The sequence below is a fragment of the Caloenas nicobarica genome, chromosome 14 (assembly GCF_036013445.1).
Source record: "Caloenas nicobarica isolate bCalNic1 chromosome 14, bCalNic1.hap1, whole genome shotgun sequence".
NCBI classification, from domain to species: domain Eukaryota; kingdom Metazoa; phylum Chordata; class Aves; order Columbiformes; family Columbidae; genus Caloenas; species Caloenas nicobarica.
Window position 1 is genome coordinate 15911110 of NC_088258.1, and position 22089 is coordinate 15933198.

General features: G+C 46.1%; 1 protein-coding gene across 1 annotated transcript in view; it reads left to right on the forward strand.

Annotated features, from left to right (window-relative positions):
- XYLT1 (xylosyltransferase 1) overlaps nt 1–22089 on the forward strand; it is a 205149-nt gene that overhangs the window by 157107 nt on the left and 25953 nt on the right. Inside the window, exons 5-8 of the mRNA XM_065644733.1 lie at nt 914–994; nt 15330–15546; nt 17874–18050; nt 20495–20757. Of these exons, the coding sequence (XP_065500805.1) occupies nt 914–994; nt 15330–15546; nt 17874–18050; nt 20495–20757 (738 nt within the window). The remainder of the gene's footprint in view (nt 1–913; nt 995–15329; nt 15547–17873; nt 18051–20494; nt 20758–22089) is intronic.

Consider the following 22089-nt stretch of genomic DNA (forward strand, 5'->3'; position numbering starts at 1 on the left):
GTTTGCTAGGCTGATAACATTTCCAAGTTGTTGAAGCCTGACCCCAGAAGTTAAATGCATTTTATACAGGACTCTGGTTTAACTTGGTTTTCTGTGGTTTATAATAATGAAATGTTTTCAAGATACACTGCTATTGACAACTGTTTTATCTTTAGTTTTTCTGCCATCAACTCCATTACAGACCATTGCTTAAGTGGTGTTGTATCTACAGTGTTGTGGTTTTGAATGCAACTCAGGAGATGAAGATCTTTTTAATATGATTTATTCAGTTTTCCTGAATATGCTGACCTAGATAAATGGAGAATGTTCTTGCTCCGTTGTTAAAGAAATAGCAGATCACAAAAGCTGTCAAGCATAAATACATTCTTGGACATGTCAGCTGAAATTCTGAAATACTGGTGTCAGATTGCCAGTTACACTAAAATTAACCTTCTAATTTCCTTTGGTCCTATTAATTATATTGGGATTTTGACATCCAAATTCTTTTGCTTTATGCATTCCAACCTTGGCCTCTTCCCTATTACAAGGATGAAAACAAATGAAATGCCAATAGATAATTAACTGAATTCCCTAGAAAAGATATAGCAAACCATGTAAAATGGGACTATCGATGCAGTCATCTCACAGCTGGATTTTCAGACTTAAAAAGTGTTGAGCAGCACTTAATACATACTCTGTTAAAAAGCTCAAAACATCTGCCAAGAGTCAATATGAAACTCGTTAAGATGTAATAAAGCCGTGCTTCTTTCCAAGCGCCCTTTGCTGAGCAGAGGTTTAGCGGCAGGATGGAAGTTGCTTCAGCAACTGTCTCCTTCAAAGAGTCTACGGATGGTCTCCGAATGAGAACAACTAGAAATGAAACATACTAGTTTTCCCGGTGTAATTTGTGCATCTTTTATTCTTTCTCTTGCAGGACAAATGACCAACTAGTAGCATTCCTGTCCAGATATCGTGATATGAACTTCTTGAAATCACACGGGAGGGACAACGCAAGGTAAGCTGCCCCTTTCCTCAGCTCGTTTATACACGGCACTGAGAGCTTTTGCATAGTGACGGTTTTCCAGCATTATCTGAGTGAACAAATCCCTAGTCCAGGAAAGAGAAGTGGATGAGGAGGAAACCCTCTCCCAGGGACAGTTTTATTAGTCCAGAATGGCTCTTACCCAAGTCAGTTTGCAAAGATGCTTTGCGGGGAGGAAGACACTAAGCAAGCCGGTCCTTGCTCTCTCCTTGGAGCTGGCACAGGCGGATGTTTTGGCAGCAAGCGGTAACTGCGCTGCACAGCATCGTGTCCCAGCCGCGCCAGTGACCCAGCTCTGAGCCAGGCAGGGTCGGCAGCGAAGCCTCGTGCGTGCAGAGCATCTCTGCAAGGTGCAGGAGCCTGGAGCAGTCCGCACGTTCATAGAATCACAGAATCCCAGAATGTCAGGGATCGGAAGGGACCTCGAAAGCTCATCCAGCCCAATCCCCCCGCCGGAGCAGGAACACCCAGATGAGGTTACACAGGAAGGTGTCCAGGCGGGTTGGAATGTCTGCAGAGAAGGAGACTCCACAACCTCCCTGGGCAGCCTGGGCCGGGCTCTGGCACCCTCACCATGAAGAAGTTTCTTCTCATCTTCAAGTGGAACCTCCTGTGTTCCAGTTTGTACCCACTGCCCCTTGTCCTGTCACTGGTTGTCACTGAGAAGAGCCTGGCTCCAGCGAGGGTGAGCGTTGAGGCTGCAGGGTTGTCAGGACCTGCTGCAGGTTTGAAGTCTTTGGATCACTGTCCCTCTTCATCCACCCTGCGCTGGTCTCGGGGAGAAGAGAATGTGCGTGTTCCCACGACACATCAGTAATGCTTACAGCTTTGTGCTCGGAGGGAGCAGCGGTGCCCAAACACCGTGTTTCCGAAGCTGTAAACAACCTCTGCAGGTGGAAGATCTTTCCCATCTGATTGCAGTGGTCCTCTTTTCCTCTTTATTGATAGTTTTCCTTTTCTCTATTGCTAGTTTTGTACCATAACAGCAGCCTTGCAACAGTTCCGGCAACTTCATATGCTGAGTCACAGTGGCTTTGCACCTAAAAATATTGTTTTACTCTGCCTGGGTCACCAGTTCATCTCTTTTTTTCTGTAAAATGTCAAGCGCACTGCAAGGGTGGGTTCAGATAGTGTACATGGAGAATGTGACACGCCGAGTCGCATGTTCAGTGCACACGTCTCTCTCACTTCTTGGCTGCTTTTGCTCTTGTCACTAGATTTATCAATTCTGTCATGTTCCTGTTTCAATGAAGTCCTCACGAGCATTCTTGTGCATGCAGAAATTCTACAGCAGGTAGTAAAAAATAATACTGTGAGGAATAATATTTAAATCCAAAGTCAACAGTTTTCACAGGAGAGTCTCTGGTTTGGGAGATGCAGCGTGTCAGAGTGATTGGCAGGCTCAGCTCCAGCTGGCAATAGAGATTGACAGCAGAGTTAAAGTAGAAAAGGAAAGAGAAATGGCCAGGGAAAGGCAGTCGGTCTCTTACGCCTTTTTGCTCCTCTGGCGTACCTGATTCTTCTCAAATTCCCTAGTCTGGCTAAGGAAAATAACTAATGAATTATGACATGCCTGCATCAAGCTGGTTCGAACATGCCAACCTCAGCTGGGTTAGAACAATTTAGATCAATTAAACACACTAATCCGGTATTAATTTAATAACAAAATGAGCTAATGTGCCACTTGTCCTCCCCTCACAGGAGTAACAACCCATTTATTAGTTCAGTGGTTCCCTTTGACTGTAGAAACAATTAAATACCTTTTAGCCTATTACAACATGTCGCCATGTTTTATTTTTTCTCCTGGATTTCTACCATAAATTCTCTGCATCAGGGAGCATAATGTGGGACATGAGCGCAGATTTGCTGCCTCTGTCTGCCGTGGTTGTGCAGCCCTCGAGTCCCAGGGCGCTCCCACTGCTGACCGCGGGATGAATGGATCCTTTCACATCCCCCTTGGCAGTGCCACAAGGTCTCTATCAGGGAGATGCGGTGCTGCCTCCTGCACAGCCCCGTGAGTGCAGAGACTCAACCAGCAGCTGCAGGAGCCTCAGAGTAGAATCACAGAATGTCCTGAGTTGGGAGGGACCCCCAAGGATCATGGAGCCCAACTCCTGTCCCTGCACAGGACACCCCACAGGTCACACCGTGTGTCTGAGGACGGTGTCCAGGCTCTTCCTGAACACTGTCAGGTTGGGGCTGGGACACCTCCCTGGGGAGCCTGTTCAGTGTCCAGCACCTCTGGGTGAAGAACCTTTTCCTCATGTCCAGCTGCCCCTCCCCTGGCACATGTTCCTGCCATTCCCTGGGGTCTGTCACTGTCACAGAGAGAAGAGCTCAGCCCTGCCCCTCCTGCTCCCCTGCTGAAGCTGCAGCCCCATGAGCTCTGCCCTCCGTCTCCTCTGCTCCAGCTGAACAAACCCAGGGACTTCAGCTGCTCCTCATACGGCTTCCCCTCCAAACCCTTCACCAACTTTGTAGCCTCTTCTGGACACTCTCCAGTAGCTTTATCTCCTTTTACCCTGTGTCCGCAGCCCTGCACACAGCGAATGCTCCAGGTGAGGCCGCCCCAGCGCAGAGCAGAGCGGGACAATCCCCTCCCTGCCCGGCTGGCCGTGCTGTGCTGGATGCACCAGGACACGGGTCCCTCTTGGCTCCAGGGACACTGTTGGCTCATGTGCAACTTGACGTCGACCAGAACCCCCCGGATCCCTCTCTGCAGAGCTGCTCTCCAGCATCTCGTCCCCCAGTCTGTCTGTACAGCCAGGGCTGCTGTGTCCCAGGTGCAAAATCCGGCACTTGGCCTTGTTGAGCGTCATGCAGTTGGTGGTTGCCCAGTTCTCCCGTTTGTCCAGATCCCTCTGCAGGGCCTCTCTGCCCTCCAGAGTGTTGACAGCTCCTCCCAATTTTATAACATCTGCATTTAGTAAAAAATAATTCCACAGGTGGCCGAAGCTGATCAGAAACCAGTTAGCCTCGGTTTGTATTGTGGGTGAATTTCCAGCTCTATATCCACCTGCTAAGAGAGAAATGTGATCTCATGTGAAGACCTCCAGCCTGATCTTTCAGTTTCAGTGTTTCAGTAACTCTGTCTTGTCTGAACCGGTAGATGTGCCGGCCACCCTGCCCGTCTGACACACCAGCTCCTATTGACTCTCGTTCTGTGCCCGAGGTGTGTGAGCTCTGGTCATGCCACTGAGGTTTATTCCTCTAGTTAGAATGATGGAATCCTCTGGGCTGAAATACCTGGTATAACAGGTGAGATGCAACCGAAGGCCCATGTGGGCTGTCACCCCATGTCCCCAGAGGAGCAAAAGAAGAGGCAGGTAGAGATGCTTCCCTACAATATTCGTCTAGCCTCCTGTGATTTTGCTTTGGGAATTTCCACAGCCGAATCTGGTTACTTGCTTATATGAGACTAAGGGATGATTTTTTTTTTCCTATTTATTTTCCTAGTTAATTTTAAAATTTTGCTGTTTGCTTTGCCTTGTCACAGCCCTGTGGAAAAGAAATATCCCATGGGGGGAATGGTATGGCCAAGAGCTTAGTAAGGTCTAGAAGAGAAGCAGCAGCCTCAAGGTTTGGCAACAAATTTAAAAGAAAAAAAGACAGCTTTTGGAAAGGATTTAGGACACAGGCTGGTCTCCAAGTTATTGGGCAATAGGACAAAACTCCCTTGGGATATCCTATCTCAAAACAGACCGGAACAGGATTTATGTTTAAAAAGGCTAGTTGAAGCCATGATAAGGGAGAGGACACTGGACTGGATTGACTGCCACCCCATGTACAATAATTTTGCTGTTCCCAAGTGTTTTTCTCAAAACATGTGAATTAATAACACAGGAGCTCAGCATTTAAATATCACTGAAAGCAATGTATAACCCTTGCAGCTACTTGTTATTTTAATTTGTGGATAAATAATGGCTCCTAAACAATAAGCATTTTGACTGTCTTAGTCTGCTTTGTAAACAATGGGAAACTGAATTTTAAGTCCTCATAGTCTGTGGATCATAGAACAGAGGGAGAAAGATTCAAAGTGCCGTCTTAAAACTAAGATGCTCATACAGCTCAATTACAACGTATTTTGTATTCAAGCCACGTTCACAATCAGTACATGTTTTACTGCCAAATAAGGAGAAAAAACAGGCTTCCTGTTATATAGTGAAGTTTTCTTTTAGTTATGCCAAAGTCATTAAAAAGTGCATCGCTCTGATTTTCCTTTAGTGGCTTCCGAAAAGGGAATGGATGTGAAAATGGCTCCTTAACTCAGCTGGAGAAGCATTATTTCCTCAGAGAGCTGCATGTATGAAATGAAATCGCATACAATGGCTAGAGTCATTGCATAGTGCTTAGTGGGCAACACTTACATTTTCTCCTCTTTTCAGTGTCTTAGACTATTAAAAGCAAAAGAATAACCCGGTAGTTGTATAAGCTATTACAATTTGGAACACCCGGAAGATTTGGTATTTTGGCAGGAGCGGTACCTGGCTGATGTATTATAAAATATAAAGACAGTCAAATGTGACATCTTTGATGACAGGCAGGAAAAAGGGGGTTTTTTTATAGAAACCTTGCCACAGTAGTCATTTGGGAAACAGTGTAAACACGCTGTGAAGGCTGGATGCTGTTACATCTTAGAGGAATCTGGAGCTCGTACGCAGAATACAAACAGCTAAGAAAAGGCCATTAGAAGTTTGCTACGTATCTGGGTTCTTTTGCTGTTTTTTAGTCCTCATTAATGCTATTCTTTGCAGTTCAGTTGTCGCCTTTCTGGCTCTTGGGTTCCGGGTGCTTTCAGAGGTGTTGCTGAGCTGTTTTAGACGGTTCTCGGAGCTGGAGACACCTGAACTCCCAACATTCCCAAACCTCCCCCTCTCAGCCGGTTCTGCCAGGGTGTATCTGTTCCACCGCCCTGTCAGAAATGCCTTTTTTCCACTGCGGCACACGCTGTTCGCTGGCGTTCTGTACTCTGGGATGATGGTGGTTCAGCGGCCAGTTAGAAAATGGATCACACACTATTGTGTGTTGCTGCGTTGATGAATCGCCCAGTAAGTACCCAAATACTAGGAAAAAAAAAAGGATACATTATGCCTCCTGTTGGAATAGTTTAACCACGTAGCTCTTTGCAACGCTTACCTTGCTGCTCATGTGGAATATTTGGTGGTTCATTTGGCTCAAATTTCCCTCAGCCGTTCTTTTTTGGTTAATTTTTTTAAAACAATTATTCTGAAGCGCACAGGCTAGGAAGATCTATTTTTTGCGTGTAAGTAGTTCAGCCCAACAGTTGTATGCGAACTGTAGCGACTGAAATAGCAGCACGCGTCTTCTGTGCAAAGAGACCGCCGTGAAAAATTTAAGACATTACAGTTAACTTTCGAATGTTCGTTATTGCTTTATGCTAAGCGTTAGGGGAGCCATGAAGCCTTTACTGCTTCGGCTTGACAATTTGCCTCTTTGTAGGGCCTCTATTTCTGCTCCGTTTTGGAAAACAATACGAAGTTGTCAATGCAAAGGAAAACAAAAATCAGTTGAAGATGATAGGAAGGTGCAGTAAGAACAGCCGTATGTCTTGCCACAGGACTGAACAGGATGGTGCTTGGTCTTGGTTGGGTGTACAAGCAAGATCATGCACCGGTTCAGGGAGGTGCAGTAAGTGAGAAGGTTTGACATAGCTGTAATTTATGGAGTGCGGCAGGAATTGGGAAGGAGGTGAAAACTGAGGTACCAGTAATGAGAAATTTGATTGCTATCTGAGAACGTTGAGCTGCACACTTCATTTTCAGCGGTATAAATAGTAGCATTTGTGTCCTTTCATTCAAGATCCTGTGACATAAAATAATTACATCAGGGAGCATCCATTTAAGTTGGATGGATTCTTTTGGCCCTGTTTTGCCCACGGGTGAACAGCCTGATTTGGTAGCTTGAAAATCTGTATAGAAGTGACCCACACTTGCCCTCGGTGACTTAGAAAGTTTGAATCCCCATTTCCTTTTCTTTCTTCAATCATCTGGTGTGCACATCACGACATGGTAAGCACGGCAGAAAGACCCGGTGAGATGCTGTTGTGGTGGACACCATGGTGGACAGTCTGGTGTGCTCTGCAGGCCTGCGGCACTGCAGGGGCTGGCACCTGGGGGCAGCAGTCCCATGCGCCGTGGTGGCAGTGGTCCCCTGGTGGCAGTGGTCCCTGGTGGCAGGCGTCCCCTGTGCTGTGGTGGCAGTGGTCCCCTGGTGGCAGTCGTCCCCTGTGCCGTGGTGGCAGCAGTCCCCTGGTGGCAACGGTCCCCTGTGCAGTGGTGGCAGATGTCCCCTGGTGGCAATGGTCCCCTGTGCCCTGGTGGCAGCGGTCCCCTGTGCAGTGGTGGCAGTGGTCCCCTGGTGGCAATGGTCCCCTGTGCCCTGGTGGCAGCGGTCCCCTGTGCTGTGGTGGCGGTGGTCGCCTGGTGGCAGCGGTCCCCTGCTGGCAGTGGTCCCCTGTGCCGTGGTGGCAGTGGTCCCTTGTGCTGTGCTCGTAGTGGTCCCCTGGTGGCAGTGGTCCCCTGGTGACAGCAGTCTCCTGTGCTGTGGTGGCAGTGGTCCCCTGGTGGCAGCGGTCCCCTGATGGCAGTGGTCCCCTGGTGACAGCAGTCCCCTGTGCTGTGGTGGCAGTGGTCCCCTGGTGACAGCAGTCCCCTGTGCTGTGGTGGCAGCGGTCCCCATGTGGCAGCGGTCCCCTGGTGGCAGATGTCCCCTGGTGGCAGATGTCCCCTGTGCCGGAGCTGCTCAGCTGAGATGGCTCCAGGCCCAGCCGCCTTCCCAGGTCAGAGCTGCTCGGGTGTGTGGGTGTTGGGAAGAAGAGGAGGTGAGGGGACAAGAGATCTTCTAGGGAAGACGTTTATTGGAAAAAAACAGATGGCACAACGTCAGCTTTCAGATCGTTCAGCCCGTCTGTGGTGAATTCATGCGACATCTCTACAAAACTGTCATTTGCAGTTTTCCCCTGTTTTGCTTATTTTATATAAAAAGAAACAAAACCACTTGAGTTGTGGCCTCCTTGATCGTGAGAGGAAGCTGGTACATTTTTGTCCTTGTAGGAGCTGTTGGAGTGCTTCTTAAAAGATATTGCAAGTGAAGAGTGGTGAAAAGAAGCCCACAGGAAAGTCTTTGGAGGTGCCTCTTGAGCCTCACGAGGGACCGTGTGGAACTCTTGTCAAAACAAGGCAATTCCTAGTAGAGTCATTACTGCCAAAAATAGACTCTGTAAGTTTCCTACACCAAAAACAATGTTAGAGAGTTTTTTTAATTATTATTTTTGGGACACTTGAAGAGTTTGCTCCCTGACTATGACATTAAAATATTGAGAAGCATTAGGTCTTTTTAAGACTTCCTCTGAATAGAGATTTCCAGAAGATGGAAAGTAAGATTTTTCCAAACCAGTGGAAGTTAACGCTTAGGAAAAGGTGGACACGAAGGAAGGAATCATGAGGAATTTCTTCTAAACATGACACAAAGGTGTGATGTGACTGCAGCATTAGATGGATATACTGAGAAAATTATACGTGAAAGAAGGAGAAGAAGATTGGTAGAGTACGATTCATCTCTTGTAAAGCTCGAAAAATCTAATTATGTCCATATACAGACACAAAAATGACCAGATAAAATGTGTATATTCATCAGCTTTCAACAGCATCTCATGTGGGTTATTCTAAATGCATTCGGTTTTCATAAAGATGCCATTGATTGAGAAGAGCCACGTTTAACATCATGTTTCAAGGTAGACTTGTAACTTGACAGAGCCACTCAAAGCACTATACCATTTTTGCTACGCTGTAAATGATCTAAACCTTACGTTGTCCAACGTTTATGGCAGCAGACCAGTTGTCTGCCTCAGATTTGCTTGCACACTGAGCATAAAACTGATTAAACATAGATTGGAAACAAATGTGGTAACGTGGACCATCGGAAAATCCCTCCCGTAGAGCTGGAACATTTAGCACAACAGGCAAAGCTACTAAAAGCATTTCCATTTGTGTGCTTACCGACGGGTTTAGCTTTTGCATGTGAAAGAATCCCAATCTCGCTGTAACAAATCCAGTCAAGAGAAAAATTCTTTATGATATCGTCGATGTTTATTTGTGCATTGACAGTAAAGCTTAGGGGATTGTTAGGAGGATAGTATTGTGTTCATAATATTTTCTTTAGAGCAAGGGAATTAAAGAAAGATAAGAATTCTGCTTTTGACCTTGTAACGTTTGCATTCAGAATGCCACTGTTTAAACACATCAGAAAGCAGGTTACAATTTTTATTTCTCCTCTTTTCTCCCACTGTTTTTATCTATACCGAGAGTATTGAAACAGCAGGAATTGTGCATTCTGCACTTTCTGCATGCTGCCTGTCATACCATGAGGAAATCTTCCTCATCTTGACAGATTAAATAGGTGCTATTTCTTTTGGACGTTATTCCCCCTTTCAAGCTTCAACCCCATTTCGGGAGTGGGAGGTCAGCCCCGGAGGCTTTTGGCACAACACAAGAGGTGTTGGGAAGCATACTGCAAGATCACGTCTTTAGAAAAATAGGTATTTATCTAGTACAGTGTAGACATCACGCTGAAATTGCCAATCGATAATTATTTCAGATTTTTAAATACTGTGTAACCCTTCATAGAAGTTACCCTTGGAAATGGGGTGAAGTCAGGGTTGTGTCGCCGTCGCTGGGAATTCCCCGCAGTGAGGCTGGCTTTCTGTTCCGCAGGGGCTGAAACTGCTCCGTGCTCCTTTGGGTTCTATGAACTTGCTTATTACAAAGAATTATTTAGTGACTGCTTTATGGAGATACATTGTAGCCTAGAGATTGCTCACAAATTACTTGTTGCAACTGGTACACTCAGGATTGTTAAATTACTGTTCAGTGCTTTCTGTTTGGTCACCTAAATGGCAAGTTATTGTTTTATGCTTCCCCATTGATTGACTCCGGTAAGTGTTTCCAAGGTGGCTGTGCAAACACTGCTGGCAAGAGCCTCTCATGTTTCCCATCCATAAAAATATTTACTTGGCTTTTCCCACCAAATTGGCAGACTTCTTCAAATTCTTGTCTAAAGAGAGTTAAAAGAGGAGCAGATAGAGTCAACGTTCAGAGTTTGTCCACTTACTTTAAGGAAAACGTGGATGTGACACTAGTGGAGCTCCAAGCTGTGCAGATCCTTGCTTTGACATTGACTTTCGACTTGTGATGAATTGTTTCGCTGATGTATCATTAACTTTTATTCATAGTTCTTATTCTTGGGTAGTGAGTAATGATGATGAGGTCCTGGTGGGTGCACCTGGTTAACAGTGAAATGTCGATGGGCAAGAGGCCAGAAACAGGAAACATTAAGGAAGAAACCTTTTCACCTTAAAAACATACATTATTTCCAGAGAAAAACATTTTAGTGGTGGAGTTACTGATAAGTAATGTTTAGCAATCTGACAGCCTCTGAAGCTTAAGAGAGTTTTATTCATTCACAGACTTCAGAAAACTGCAAACTCTGTCTTACACACTGCAGAAGTGTGAGCATTTGGGAGCGGGGGCTCCGAGCTGCTGTGCTGTGCAGTGTCACTGGGAGAAAACTGTCCAAAAGGGTGGTATTTGATTGTGATATTTTTGCTGATATTAAGTAACTGTGCAACAATATTAGTAGTTAAAACATATCGTAAGAAGAGCTGAGCTATGCGCGTATACTCATTTTGTAGTAGTGTGTGCTAAACATTTTACGAATGGTTCATGTGTTATACAATCCCAGAGTCTCATCTGAAATGCATTTATAAATATTTAAATACACTACAAAGCGAGAGAAGTTACCTAAGCTGGATTGCAATCTTGAGCTGTCTGGACAGTTATAACTATCTGTACTCAGTGTGACAGACCGCGTGCTGCAGGCAGTAGGGTTTTTTAACAAAATATAAAAAGAATAATGTGGAATCATGTAGACCCCGAGGCCGCCCCGTGGTCGGGGTGCAAACGGCACCTTTCAGGCGTGCGGGTGGGCGAGCGCAGCGGGCAGGACGCGTTCGTGCGCCGCTGTGCCTGCTGCTCGAGTCCAAGTGTCATCCACGCTCCTCAACTCTTCGGGAAGAGTTCAAGTTAATTAAGGGTAAGCATTAAGTGTCTTAGATGGAGCATTCAATGAAACAAGGTGAAACGGCATGCTTTTTCTTAACCCTAGTCTTATTTTAATTTTATTTTCTCACGGCTGACTCTCTTATCATCATTTCCCATTGTTTGACTTGGATCAGGAGAAAGGTCAAGTGGCTTCGTCTGATGCAGTCTCCATTGTGTTTGGCCAACCATGCCTTGGTGCAGTTGTATGTCACTGTCCTGGCAAGGACATTTCAGTTGTCAGAGGAGTGCTGGTCCTACCCGAAGGTCGCGCTGCCAGAATCTAACAAAATACAGCATTAGACTAGAAACAAATCAGTAGGGTCATGCTTTTGCCCTTCATCTTCTTACCTTTCCTTTCAGTGACGGCTGCTGCAAGCACTGTTGGATTGCTAGTCAAGAATCTTTATGAACTGTTTGTAGTGTTTGAGGGTTTTTGATTTCACGAAAAGGCCGATGTGGGATACAAACAGCAGCGTTCCCTTTCCCTCAGGCAATATCCAATATGCTTAGAGCAAGCTCTTGCCTCCCTGAGTGCCAAAATCGCTGTTGCTGGAGCAGCTTGGAGCATCAGTCATCCTAGAAGAGAGGCTGGAGGGGGAAAAAAAGCCTCTTCCACCTTTTCCAGCTGGGTTGCAGTTCAGCTCTGTGTGTCACGGCACAGCCCAGGCTTGGTCGGACAACCCACCGCCTCCTCTGACGGGACCATTTAGCTTCTAGCAGAGCTAAAATGTGTTCTATAATACTTATAGAATATATAATATATAATACTTATTCAATATCTAATACTTATATAATATATATTATATAGTCATATAATACTTGGTCCCCTTGGCTCCCAAGGAACATAAGTGGAGAGCAAGCAATCGCCCAGTGGAGAGCTGTGTCTTCAAAGACCCTTGTATAAATTATTGCTTCATAGATAAAAGGAAATTATTTGCTATGCTATGCGTTATTCTGTTTAGGTGTAATGAGGATATGTGAAGCAGGCCTGGTGAGGGTGAGCCTTGTGGGAAATGCCTGTGTTCTGTGGGGTCGTTAACTGCTATTTAAAAGCCGCTATGATGTTTCTAGGGAGGTTTCAAGCAGCATTAGCAAAAGGGTCACGTCTTCGCAGGTCTCCAAATCGTTGCTGCTCCTCAGTTGGGCTGCACTGCCTTGCTGGAGGATGAATGTTGAAAAGTATATTGAGTTTTCTTCTAGTAACCTTCTTGTATAGGATATAAGACTGAGATTTGCTGCGAAAACACTCAAGCTCCCCAAAATGGCCTTATTTCCCTCCACACGCTGAGATTTGCTTATCCAAGCCGGTAGCTCAAAAGAACTGTGCACGTGTACAGACGAGGAGCCTGTCAGCGGCTCTTGTTTGGAGAATGTGCAGCTGTGAGCCTGGATTTGCTGGGACCCGCTCGGCTGAGTGTGGCCGGACTCTCCCAGGGCCAGTTTCAGACAAAAGGCTGAAGTTGCAGAACTGAGCTTTCTTGGATGAGTTACCTGTGAGCTCTATCACAGCATGAGACACCAAGCTGGGAGGAGCGGCTGACGCGCCGGAGGCTGTGCTGCCATCCAGAGACCTGGACAGGCTGGAGAGTTGGGCGGGGAAAAATTTAATGAAATGTAACGAGGGCAAGTGTAGAGTCTTGTATCTGGGCAGGAACAACCCCAGGTTCCAGTATAAGTTGGAGAACGAGCTGTTGGAGAGCAGTGTAGGGGAAAGGGAGCTGGGGGTCCTGGGGACAGCAGGGTGACCATGAGCCAGCACTGGGCCCTTGTGGCCAGGAAGGGCAATGGGACCTGGGGGGGATTAGAAGGGGGTGGTCAGTAGGTCAGAGAGGTTCTCCTGCCCCTCTGCTCTGCCCTGGTGAGACCACATCTGGAATATTGTGTCCAGTTGTGGGCCCCTCAGTTCCAGCAGGACAGGGAACTGCTGGAGAGAGTCCAGCGCAGCCACGAAGATGCTGAAGGGAGTGGAGCATCTCCCGTGTGAGGAAAGGCTGAGGAGCTGGGGCTCTGGAGCTGGAGAAGAGGAGGCTGAGGGGTGACCTCATTCATGGGGATCAATATGGAAAGGGGGAGTGTCAGGAGGATGGAGCCAGGCTCTTCTGGGTGACAACCAATGACAGGACAAGGGGCAATGGGTGCAAACTGGAACACAGGAGGTTCCACTTAAAGATGAGAAGAAACTTCTTCCTGGTGAGGGTGCCAGAGCCTGGCCCAGGCTGCCCAGGGAGGTTGTGGAGTCTCCTTCTCTGCAGACATTCCAACCCGCCTGGACACCTTCCTGTGTAACCTCATCTGGGTGTTCCTGCTCCGGCGGGGGGATTGGGCTGGATGAGCTTTCGAGGTCCCTTCCAACCCCTGACATCCTGGGATTCTGTGATATAGGCTGAGGGAGTTTGTAAGCAGAGGTTTTTGAAATGGTCAGGTGTTTGGTTCATTTGTTTGTTTGTTTGTTTGGGGGGGTTCTCTTTTTCTTTTCTTTTTGGGGAGTTTCTATTACAGTCAAAGAAACTTCTGTTTGAAAACGAGAATAAAGGCTGATAAATTGGTAGAGAGAGCAGTTGAAAGAAAGTATTTCATTGAAAAGAACTTTACGTTCCTATTTAAATATGGTCGATAAAATTGTGTTATTTTCTTAAAATAATTAATTCAAATGAGCATTTAGTTTTGAGGGAAATAAATAAATGACCAAACTTTCAGGCACATTAATATTTGATTTCGAGATAACTGCATAAATATTGAATTTGAAGATTACTTTCCAGAGCACTACATTAAAATTGCAAGACTTTTCTATTATCCTTCATAATGGGACATGAAATTAGAAACTTGTTCATGGAAAGAAAAATTTCTCCACTCTCATCTTCAGATTTTTTGCGCTGTTGTATTAATAGAGGAGCTCTGCTCATCCCGGGAGAAGAGACGCAGCTATCAGTAGGACATAGACCCTGGAGTCATTTACGGTCCTTTTGAAAATTAATATGCACCATTTCATAATTACGTCTCAGTTCTTTGATTGGTATAGAACGCGACTGTCACCAGGGAGTCAACCGACAGGGTTAACACTCACGTTTCCAGATGCAGGAGCCCAGAAAGCCTTGGTGGTGGTTCTTTTCTTTCTTTTCCCCTTCCTTCAGTTGTGTTTGAGGACCACTGAAACGTCATCTTGACTTCCTAATCCTAAGAAATTTCTAAGAACCATGGTGCAGCTCGGTGTTGTTCAGGAGGGAAACACCGACTTGCGGTGTCATCGCTGCAGGTGCCACAGCTCCGGTTAAACCTGCAGTTCTTCAGCCAGCGCGACCTGTGGTCGGGTGGGTGCTCGTTACTGTCGCAGTACCATTAGCCAGCATTTATTAATTATTGCTCAGAATGCGTGGGATTTATTAGCAGCACTCAGCCCCTCTTGCGAAGGTGTGTGCTCATTCGTGGTTACCCTGCTTCCCTTTTTGCAAAATAATTCTGAAAATGGAAGAACAAATAGAAACCTGGATCACTCTCGAAACATGTATGGGCATCCAGTCCGAAGTGTTTTCAGATGTAGATTGATTTTCCAACTCTTCTGTCATACTGGTCTCAAACAATTCGTTTCCATAACTTTACAGTTCTGTGGTTGCTCCTCTTACTCATGGTTCAGCAATAAACAAAACGTTGCTCCCCATAGACTTGAAAATGGAGCAAACACATTCATTCTACAGAAGAGAGCAATGCAATTGTATTTCTTCCTAATTAACTCTACCTCAATAGAAAAATTTGTGGAATAATAACATAAGAGAAAATTGGTCATTTTACCTTTATGTACGGTTTGCTGTTTTTCAAAAGCTGTGCATTTCTTTAGAGACAGAAGCCTATCCCACAGGTTGTGTTAGATTTCTGTCTGTGTTATGGTTCTTCTGTGGTGGTTTGTTAAGAGTTAATGGACATTATGGATATTCATGCCATACAGCTCTGTAACTTGCATAGTTCTGTCTTAGGACAGTAGAAGGTGTAAATTATGTTTAAAAACAATCTGTTGATCTTTGCCCCTACAACTGAATGTACAACTGATTAATCATTCATTAAGCCTCTCTACATTATTTATGAGTAGAACACAAACATAAGTGACCTTTTTATCCTTTTTTGTTTGAGAAAGTAGCTTCTCTGTTTATAGAGCTAGTGATGATTAACTTTTAATAACTGCTTTTGTATTCCCTCAGATTTATCAGAAAACAAGGGCTGGATCGGCTTTTCCTGGAGTGTGATACCCACATGTGGCGCCTGGGGGACCGGCGCATCCCCGAAGGAATCGCGGTTGACGGGGGCTCGGACTGGTTTCTGCTCAACAGGAAGTTTGTGGAGTATGTCACTTTTTCCAGTGATGACCTGGTAACGAAGATGAAGAGGTTTTACTCTTACACGTTGCTTCCTGCTGAGGTATGTGAATTCAAAGCGATCCGTCTCTGTGTTCAAAACTGCTGTGCTTGTGCTTGTCCCAAAGATCACTGAAGTCGGAGGGGCTTTCAGCTGATTTCGGTGGGCTTGGATCATCCCAAAGTGGGTCATGAGAATTTTACTCCCCTGACAAGTGTTAGAACTACTTGTGCAGTGGTTCAGTTGCTTTGTTTGTTTGTGGGACTTTTATTTTTTTGCAAGAAGTGAGTTTGTTTTATACTTTTAAGCCTATTAATCTATTACTGAACAACCAAACATCCAGCTGCCCTTTGCTTGCAAATTGTTCCTCCACAAAGCCTTTGAAGACTATTAGAGATGGCGAATTGTCTTCATAAGTAGCTTTCCTCGCTATTATCCAGCCCCTTTCTTGAAAAATTAAACCCCTACAAACAAAGGTTTATTGTGCCGTTCCAAACTCAGCAAGAAGGCAGAGTCACAAACCGTTTAGACCACTCAGGAGTCGCTCTGGCTGCAATAGATGCAGAACGGGGGTGCACAACCGGCTGGGTTTTTGGCTGCCGTGCGGTGGTGTGTGAGGGCGACATACGTTATCCACGGAGAGAGCCCAGGGCCCAGCGGGCTGTCGGGAGACATGCGTTATCCACGGAGAGAGCACAGGGCCCAGCGGGCTGTCGGGAGACGTGCGTTATCCACGGAGAGAGCACAGGGCCCAGCGGGCTGTCGGGAGACGTGCGTTATCCACGGAGAGAGCACAGGGCCCAGCAGGCTGTTGGGAGACGTGCGTTATCCACGGAGAGAGCCCAGGGCCCAGCGGGCTGTCGGGAGACGTGCGTTATCCACGGAGAGAGCACAGGGCCCAGCGGGCTGTCGGGAGACGTGCGTTATCCACGGAGAGAGCCAGGGGCCCGGTGAGCTGACGGGCTTCCCGTCTGTCTGTCTGCCCAAGGAAGACCTGACGACTCTCTTTAGAATGATAACTTCTATCCTTGCTAGTGGCCCCTGAACATTTTGAGGGATTGATGAGAGTGACCTTGCAAATCTACGCTTATTAGCTTGCGGTGGAGCAGAGTGATTGTCATCTTTTGATAGGGGTTTATTATTCCACACACATGTTGAATAATCTTGCTTTAATCCCATTTCTGTTAAAAATCACCTTTTCTCTCAACTCTGATAACCTTTTCATCCATTATCTAGGAGAAATTTCTGTATCATTATAAAAGGACACAGGGCAATGGGTAATTGGGTAGGGTTTTTTTTTTCTCCTTTCGCTTGAATGAGAATGGATGCCTTTATGGGTTTAACCAAACAGTTCAAGCATAAAATCCATATTCACTGGGCTGTCATTTAAGATTAAAAAGGGTAGGGGGATTATTTGGGGGCCAACCATGCTAATGTTATGCTGGTTATTTATAGGTCTTACTATTGCTGATTTTGAAGAGAAACTACTGCCCCAAAAATCATCTCTTAGAGGACTAAATTTCATCATATTCGATAGTTTCTTCTACAAGGTTTTCTTAGCAAGATACATAACTGTTTTCTTAAAATCACCCTGCCTTCACTGACCTGTTAACCTGCTATGTCAGTCCCCATTACACATGATTTATGTAATAGCTGATCTTATGATGATACAATTAGGACAGCCCAATAGGAATTCCTTGCTGCCTTGAGTCAGCAAATAAAGACTTATGATTTCAGATGTAATTGCAGGAGGCAGAACGTCCTTCTGGTGCCTGGGGTGAACTGTATATTTCAGACCAAGGCCATTCAACCAGCAATGCGTTTCGGAGCGCTGGAGATAGAGACACCCACAGAAGAGCTGTCTGAGACTGTATTTTTTTCACAGGAACTGGGGTGATGGTGAAGGTTTGAGAATTGTCTTAGGAAACAACACGTATCATTAACACATTGCTCAGGAAAATATTTCTGTTAGACCAGAGAGTAACTTACAGAAGAGAAATAATGGGAATTTCTTAGAATTGCTCATACAGCTGAAATAAAAATAATATAATTGCTGGCAGTTGTAGCTTTCCTGGAGTCCTTTGGACTCCGAAGGCCCAAAGCTGGTCATTGCAGAAGTGCAATTATTCTGTGTAGTGTAGCAAGGCCTCACCTCTATGTTATTATCCTTTAGCTGGGTCTATAGCATGTTGTGATTTTTTTCATGCTCTATGGAATGCATACGTATAGAGTGCTTTTCATAGACGGCAGAACAATAGAGCTTGTCAATTCTGTCTCTTTGAAAGAAAATAAGTCACACCCCCATTAGGCTCTGGCCCCTGGGCTGAAGGGAAGGAGAAAATGGAAGTCTGGGAAGCCGAGTGTCCTGACCTGTTCTGTCTTTATTGCAGTCCTTCTTTCACACTGTTCTGGAAAACAGCCCCTACTGCGATTCCATGGTGGATAACAACTTGCGCATCACGAACTGGAACCGTAAACTGGGTTGCAAGTGTCAGTACAAGCACATTGTTGACTGGTGTGGCTGTTCGCCTAATGACTTCAAACCCGCGGACTTCCACCGCTTCCAGGTAATTCATCTTCTCCGACACCCCGAGCAGCTCTTCCCCTCAGCCGTGGGGTGGGAAGGGAAACTCTCACCCCATCAAGCAAGGTGGAGAAAGAGGTGTGAGGAAGCTCTGCTCTTAATTTCAAGAGAATAGAAGATTTATTCTCCTGTGTTTTGGCTCTTAAGATGTACTACTCCATGGGAAGGTCACAAAGAAGCTCTTTGGACCACGTGGCATTGGTAGATCTGCTGTGCGAGGAAGGAGGGAAGCTTGGCACTTCTCTTGCTGTACCAATATTACTTGTGAATTACTCTTGTGAATCATTGCAAAGGGTTTTTTCCAAAGTTCCAGCTCAGGTGCTTTCATGATTTCATGAAGCTCCTGGCTTTCATTGTTAAGCAGCGGTTTTCATTCTTTGAAAAAAGCTTAAAAGTTGACTAGAGTGCCTGCTAGAGGCTTACATAGCACAAGGCAAATGAATTTTCATTATTATATTCATCAAAGTGATAATATTTAAGTTTATCTCACGGTTTTGTAGGCTAGAGTCAGGAGGTTTCGATCAGCCAGACTTGGCAGCACTGCCTTAAAGAGTTTAATCAGTTCCTTTGTGATACAGTTTCCTCAAGGCAGACATGAGAGCAAATCCTTGTGCTCAAGGGTGCACTCGGTCTCAAGACTCTGTCTGGCCTCTGTATCTTCTATTAAGAATGAACAACCATTTGTTTCAAGGTCACCAGATTTGCAATTCCATCCCTGCAGCTCCTCGGGGTTCCCTGCATAAAGCATGTTTGTTCAGGCTTTGTGTGGGACGGGGAATGTGTTACCCTGCAGCACAAAAATGATGACTGCTCCGAAACAGAGATCTTTTCTTTTTTGTACTGTGCTGCCTACCAGGCACAGTTGAAGTCAGTGACACGGGCACTCACAAAAAGAGCAAATGAGACATTATCTAAGAGAGGCTCTGCTGCACCAAACACCAATCCCAGGAAAGTCTCCAGCACAGAATAAATGGCAAATCTTAAAAAACTCCTGCCAGTCTGCAGAGGCTGACCTGCTCCAGGCTGGGAAAACAACCCACAACGACATTTCAGAAAACAATCAGGTAAACTGAGCTACAAGGGAAATTTCAAAATTAGAATAGATGAGAAGGCGACTTCTGACACTGGCCTGGTGAGAGAGCCCCTCAGATATCACCCAAGACTCGCGATTCCCACGGAGGCACAAAGCAGCTGCAGGGATCAGAGAGCCCACAGCATGTGCCCTCTCAGAGTAAAACGGAGCATCCTCAAAAGAATTTTTCAGCCATCCGTGGCACTTTTGAACTCCTTGGCACCTCAGAACCTGTGGTCAAATATGAGCAAGGCAAACCAAAAGCTTTTTAAGAGCTAGCAGTAGTTGAGTAGCATACAAACTGGTAATATACCCCAAATTGTATCAAGTGCAGAGCAGAAAATCTGTACAGGGCCAGTCAGAAGCTGAGAAGCCTCAGCCTCAGATGGCACCTCTCCCAGAGTCCTCTTACCACCTTGTAGCAGCAAATCCACACACACAAAATGCTGCTCTGCCTCTTCATAGATCATAGAATCATTTTGGTTGGAAGAGACCCTCAGGATCATTGAGTCCAACCACAACCCACCCCTGGCACTGCCCCATGTCCCTGAGAACCTCATCTCCGGCTGTCCAACCCCTCCCGGGATGGTGACTCCAGCACTGCCCTGGGCAGCCTGTTCCAATGCCCCACAGCCCTTTGGGGAAGAAATTGTTCCCCAGATCCAACCTCAACCTCCCCTGGCGCAACTTGAGGCCGTTTCCTCTGGTCCTGGCGCTTGTTCCTGGGGAGCAGAGCCCGACCCCCCTGGCTCCAAGCTCCTCTCAGGCAGGTCAGAGATCAGAAGGTCTCCCCTCAGCTCCTGTTCTCCAGCTGAACCCCCAGCTCCCTCAGCCGCTCCCATCACACTTGTGCTCCAGCCCCTTCCCCAGCTCCGTTCCCTTCTCTCAACTCGCTCCAGCACCTCAAGGCCTTTCTTGGCGTGAGGGGCCCAAAACTGACCCCAGGATTTGAGGTCTGGCCTCCCCAGCGCTGAGTACAGCGGTACTCCTGTAGCACAGGACACTTTGCTCCCTGCCCGCCCGCTGATCAGACGTGCCAGAGCTGTGCTGTCTCCAGGCTAACGGGTTTGGAGTGTTCCCCACCTCTGGCACATTGAGAACTGTCCAGAGCAAGGCAGTGGGAGTGATACGAAGAGATTGGCACACCTACATTCTCATCGAGTAATTATGTAGTTTTTATCTGAATCTTAACAGCACTCTCAATGACAAATGGTCACAAAGGTGACCTTTTAAGTCACCTTTGCCTATGGGGAGAACCAGTTCGTGTCCTCACCTCCAACCCATTGCTTAGGACGAAGTGTCATGGCTGAAATCAGGAACTCACTCCAGTGTCTTTTCCTTTCATATCCCCACAGCAGACTGCCAGGCCAACTTTCTTTGCCCGCAAATTTGAAGCTGTGGTCAATCAAGAGATAATTGGCCAGCTGGACTACTACCTGTACGGCAACTACCCGTCCGGCACCCCCGGCCTGCGGGCGTACTGGGAGAACGTGTACGACGAGCCCGATGGCGTGCACACCCTCGGCGACGTCGCCCTCACCATGTACCACGCATTCTCCCGCCTGGGCTTGCGGAGAGCCGAGACTTCATTCCACGCTGCTGGAGACAACAGTTGCAGGTTAGTCTGAGTCTGTCGGTCTTTTTTGGGTGTTTCAGGGGTCACGGATGCTGCCGAGCGCCGACAGAGGGTCGTCTGCTTGGCTGTGCTGGCTGGAGCATTCCCTCACAAAGGGGGCCAGGCAGCTGCAAGTGTACAGTGCTCATTTCCACAACTATTTATGCCCAAAATACAGCATTGTTTATTCAGGGTTGACATTATGTGACCTGTTTGCTGCACTTTTAAGGAGTTCTTCTCCAGCTTGATGAAGACTGACAGAATCCAGTTGGGCAGTGCTGCCCCTGCTGCTGCGTTTTCGTGATTAATTTCTGTGAGTATTATACCCACAGCTCCTAAACCCTCCGTGTGACTGCAGCAGAGGTCATGTTCACCTCTATTATGCTTACCAAAAGCAGAGGACTGGATTTCAGAATTAATCTGAAGACAGGCAGGTTAATGGTCCTTGCTTGTTTGTTCCCCTGGGTGCATATGTGGAGCACAGAGAACTACTTGCTTGAGATTGGTTTCCCTGCTTGGTGCAGCTGTCTGTGCCAAAAGTATTGCAACCAGTGGGATTCATTAACATCAAATAAATAAAATGTATGTATGTATAAATATATATATATATGCATACTGCAAGTAAATGTTCTTATTCCTTAAAGGAAACCCCATTATATTCTAGATTCCTTTTTTTTTTTACACCTAACGAAGAAGAATTCAGTCTAAAAGGGATTTGAAAGAAGAATTCCTGCAGTTAGACTTGCACAGAAAAGGCTCTCTTCATGGTAGATGTTTGCTGCCTGCAAACACGTCTGAAGCTGTTTATGTTCAAAGCAGAGAGGGTTCATCTTTTAAAGTCTTACTTTACAGCCTCTTAATTCCTTCTTTGGAATGTGTTTTTTGGACCCTGCCTATTTTTATCCTAACAGAAAACACATACAGCCTAAGTCAGCAAGTCCTGAAGACATTCCTTGTGCTTTGACGGATGGACTTTGCCCCTCTTGTGTTCTCGTGGGGGAACCGAATGCGTCATGACCTTCCGGCTTAGTGAGGGAAGTGCTGAGCAATGTCCCATTTAGAAAGATATGCCAGATTCCTATTACAGCTTTGCCAGTAAAGGTTACCAGTGCAAAGCAATAAAAGATCAATAACAATTAGGTAGGAATAATCACTAGTCGCATGCCTTCCTTATCCGAAATAAAGGCAGACCTAAAGAAGTCCTGGGTCATTTGTCCTGCAGTGAAGCCAGCAGAGAGGATGGGAGCTATGTATAACCAATACTGAAATAACCTGACAATTACTTTTGTGCTTATTCCTTTTGCCAGTGTTCTGATGATGATTTATATGAATAAT